This window comes from Triticum dicoccoides, chromosome 7B (assembly GCF_002162155.2).
Source record: "Triticum dicoccoides isolate Atlit2015 ecotype Zavitan chromosome 7B, WEW_v2.0, whole genome shotgun sequence".
Taxonomy (NCBI): domain Eukaryota; kingdom Viridiplantae; phylum Streptophyta; class Magnoliopsida; order Poales; family Poaceae; genus Triticum; species Triticum dicoccoides.
Window position 1 is genome coordinate 609,438,716 of NC_041393.1, and position 4,411 is coordinate 609,443,126.

General features: G+C 45.5%; 1 protein-coding gene across 1 annotated transcript; it reads right to left on the reverse strand.

Moving 5' to 3' along the window:
* Window positions 1–218: 218 nt before the first annotated feature.
* LOC119338422 (probable 2-oxoglutarate-dependent dioxygenase At3g50210) lies at window positions 219–3,947 on the reverse strand. Its single transcript, XM_037610741.1, has 12 exons — window positions 3,872–3,947; window positions 3,681–3,796; window positions 3,461–3,579; window positions 3,302–3,365; window positions 2,173–2,240; window positions 1,730–1,788; window positions 1,421–1,580; window positions 1,275–1,294; window positions 1,084–1,130; window positions 876–956; window positions 688–777; window positions 219–574 (listed from the first exon to the last, which is right to left on the reverse strand). Exons 1-12 carry the CDS (start codon window positions 3,903–3,905, stop codon window positions 446–448), a joined length of 987 nt encoding a protein of 328 aa, XP_037466638.1. The 5' UTR covers window positions 3,906–3,947; the 3' UTR covers window positions 219–445.
* Window positions 3,948–4,411: the final 464 nt, after the last annotated feature.

Genomic DNA, 4,411 nt, shown 5'->3' on the forward strand with positions numbered 1-4,411 from the left:
GTGGGCCAGGAGCGAGGCACATTGGTCCCGATTCGTCCCATCAACCGGGACCAAAGGGTCCAGACAAACCGGGATCAATGCCCCACGAGGCCCGGCCGGCCCCCTGGGCTCACGAACCAGGACCAATGCCCCCATGGGAATCGCGGAACTTCATAGTTGAATCTCTCACAATCAATGCCTCGCTATCAAAATGTATATCGAGCACACTCACACAAACAGACAGAAACATTTCATTGATTTATTGCACCATATCAAAGTGAGACAACCGCAAATAGTTTCAACTCCCGATCTCTCTATATCATAAGCATATCAAATTCCTGATAAGATAATAATCATAATGAGAACAAAGCATGCCGGACAGGACAAAGTTACAATGGCGCGCGGCGTAACGAGAACAAGGGACATCAAAATCATGATTTGCAACCGGTAAGCTGTACATCGGACGTTACAGCACGAAGTTGTTCAGAACTTTCTTGACTAGATGCTCCCCGTACACCACCTTGTCGTACTTGGCAACGCCACCCGTTTTCTCTCGGCATAGCTCCGCAGGCTCGACCACAGCATCGAAGTTCGACTGTATATGTGCGACATAAGAAAGAATTTGAGTACCATGGACATCATGCATAGAAATGGTTGGTTTTGCTAACCTAACAAAAATTTATTTTTCTTTTGTTGATGCATAGATACCTCGTAGAAGAAGGCAACAGATACACGGTAATGAAGGGAGTTGTTGAAAACTCTATGGAGCGTGGGCTGATATATTCCATTAGACCAAACCTAAAACCATATCAGTAAGATAGTCAGTAATGAGCATTTTTTCCTACACAGAAGTTCGAGTAGGATCAAGCATGTTTCATGTTTTGGAGGAGACTAACTTCTAGCATGTCACCAATGTTGCACACAAAGGTTCCAGGGACTGGCTTCGCCTGTATCCACTCACCAGACAGGTTTCTGACCTGACCATAATATATAGCAAAGAATGTGAAACTTTTTTTCTCTTGATGATAGAGCATACAGAGGGAACAAACCAAAAAAAAATGCAAGATGTATATGACAGTGATATGTTAATGAAGAGACAAGTACCTCAAGCCCACAAATGTCATCATCTTGGTTAACCAGTGTCAAAAGGCCTACAGTTTAACAAAATGGCGTGAATGATTTCTAAGATTTCTTATATAAACTGCGAGACCCACCACTGATCTTGGGAGGCAATAAAAATGCAGAAAGTATATGATTTTTCAAAGAAGTAAGCAAAGTATACTAGTCCAACGTACCGTAATCCGTGTGAGCTCCACTGAATTAGCCACATAATGCATGGACAGAGAAGAAAAGCAGAGTGAGATGTATCCATCCAAGTGAGCAAAATTTGTGCAGAACATATCAGAAAACATCAATGGTTTATTTATTTGTTTTTACTTACCATCCAGTATTAGTGCGTTGCTCCTGTGAAATACTAGCTGGGACTGGATACCCAATCAGCCTGAGATACCAGAAGGGATCTCCCGCTGTTCCGCCTTCAAAAGCATCCGACGGCGCACCTAGTGCCAAAGCTATACCTCGCATGATCTTCCTTGAAAGATCTGCAAAGGACAAAATGGCATGATAAGCATCACTAGTAATGACCACAATCACAAAAGAGCAATTGGAGTAGTTAACATGGAGTTGAGTGGGGAATTTCCCCCCTCACCCACTTTGACCAATCAAAAAAGGAAGGGAGCTGAGTGGTAACCTCGAAGAAGCCTTGCATAGTTATCTAGGAGTACTTTAAAATTTGATGGGCAATCGGGCCTGCGTGGAAGAGGAAAATAATCAATTCTTTAAATGCAAGTACTCCGATTCATATAATTGTACTAGATGAGCAACAATTAATATGAATCGGTTGGAGCACCACAAAACTACTACCTCCTCTGATCCATACAAATGTAGGCCTTTAGGACACGCTTCCATCTCCGAAATGATACTTTTACCATATAATTTCGGTTAAAACATGTTGTTTCACATGAAAATACATCTTATAAAGGTAGTATATTTCTTGATAAATCTAGTAATAAGAACTTGAGGTTTTGACTCAAATCAAATTCCTGATGCATGAGACAAGCAGGAACTAAACCCTTTCCTCAAGAAATGCTAAAAACTTGAGTGGTGCTCTGGATTAGAGATGGGGAAACATACCACAAATTATCTCCTTCCAAATGCTTGCCGAGATCTCCATACTTGCCCGGTTCGATATGCGCGTAGCACTGCCATGTGTTGTTTGTTGTGATAGTTTATCAGTTGACAAGTCTGAATAACTTAACTGAACAAGCATGACAAGAACGAAGACCCAAACATGGGGGGATAATAGTGTTGCACACTACTTAGCGAACTTTGGACGTGGTGGGGATAGCAGCCCTTGCTAGTCGCTAAAGATTGTAACCATAAAAGAGCTCGGAATGAGAGTTTTTACAGTACCCTGGTACTCTTAGGGAGAGGAGGGAATGCCGGATAAATCCAACCATCCATCTACAGGGGTATTTTAGAACTATTGTCTTATTCGTTTTGACTTTTATTCCAACCGAATCAACCGCATCAGGCCGCAGTGATCACACTGTTTGTTCCTCCATCCTGTAGCGGCTGGAGACTTCGTCTTGTAGCCATCCGTGAATTCCTGTTAATTGCAGATTAATTGAACTATGGCGCTGTAGGAGGATTGCGCTCCTCCTCATACATCCATGATGCGCCAGTATCCCACGGCGGAGACGCGGAGTCATCCCCCGACCAATTCGCGTAGGCGCAACTACCGGCGGCGGCCGTTTATGCACATCACAGGTGCATAACCTGGATTGTGAACTGATGTGGCCTAATTGTAATCCCCTCAGTGGTGATGACCATGTGATCATCATGCCCGCCACGCATGATCATCATCTCGATTTTGAGATTTTTCTTTTTGCGAATGATATTGATTTGGGATTAGGGTTCATGACAAATTTTTGTTTGAAGTCTGCGTTCACACCCTTACAAGCAAGTTGGTACTAAATTGGAATCTCATTTTATTTAGTATTTCTGTAATAAATTGATATATGATTGAGAAATAAATAAATCACCCATGATTACGGTATTACCCCTAACATCAAGGTACTCCATTTTTTTTGAGATAGTACTCCCTAGGATCTGCGTTGGAGTACCATGTAAGATTAGCCGTCAGATTAAGATCAATGGATGGCTCACATTCATTTAGGGGTACGGAATAAAATCCCTATTCATTTCCGTGGGAAAAGAAAAGAAGGAAGACTCCAACATGGTGTGGGGCAGCTGAACTTACATCGATTGCTTCATGCATATCAAGCTTGCCCTTGGTGATGTTTTGGCCCACTCTCTGGTACCCTCTGACCACGAGCCGTTTTACAGAAGTTCACTTCAACACCCACCAAACCATAAAGGAAACAAGACAACCTGGAAATGCTTAAGCAGCCACACACACCTGTATCCAGTCCGGGGTGTGAGTCTGATCTTGCGTTTCTCCTCGAGCGGGAGCTGGAAGAAGCTGCGCGTGACGTCCCTGACCTCCGCCATCAACGACTCCGCTGTCCCGTGGCCTTTCTGTCAGTAACAACGTATACACAGCACACGCAGCCACAGCATTTCAATTTGGTTAGCTTTGACAAAGTGCACATTGTTACGTACTCACGACAGTGGGTTACCACGTAGAAGAAGCCGGCGTCCTTGCAGGCGCGGTCGAGCTCACGGATGACGTCCAGCAGGTCCCCGTCGTCGGCCATGCCCGGATGGTCGACCTTCTCCACGAGCGCGCTGATGTCTGAACAATGCGTGCGGACTGTAGATGAGCGATTACCGATTGATTGATTGACTGGTAGCGTAGCTAGGTACGTACCGACGAGCGGGATGGCCTTGAAGTCGGAACCCATGCTAACGCTGCCGGTGATGCTGGCGGGCGGGCGGCGGCGGCGGCGAGGGCAGAATGGCTCTTGAAACTTTTGGGTTAAGTAGGCAGTGACATGTGAGGTGGTGGCAGTGAGTCATCCGCGATCCAATCATTCATACGATTCATACGATACGGTACGTTGTGATGCGATGCGATACGGCGCACCTACCTGACCTGACACTAGTGTAAAAAACGTTTTTATATTAAGGGACAAAGGGAGTAGTAGACTGTAATGTAGCGCCGCGGCTGCAGTTCGCCACTTCACACCTGATGGTCGACGCGGCTCCGCGTGCGACCTGCTCCGCGGTAATGTACGGTCGACGCGGCTCCGCGTGCGACCTGCTGTGCTTAGCTCCTGTTGTAGTACTGTACACGCGTGGTTGGTAATTCAAATCAGATCGGGGGACGTGGCTCCAGTCTGGAAAGATTCCTCGAATGGCTTACCCCCATGTGTACCCAATCCCCCAAGTCATTTAGCATCTGCAACCT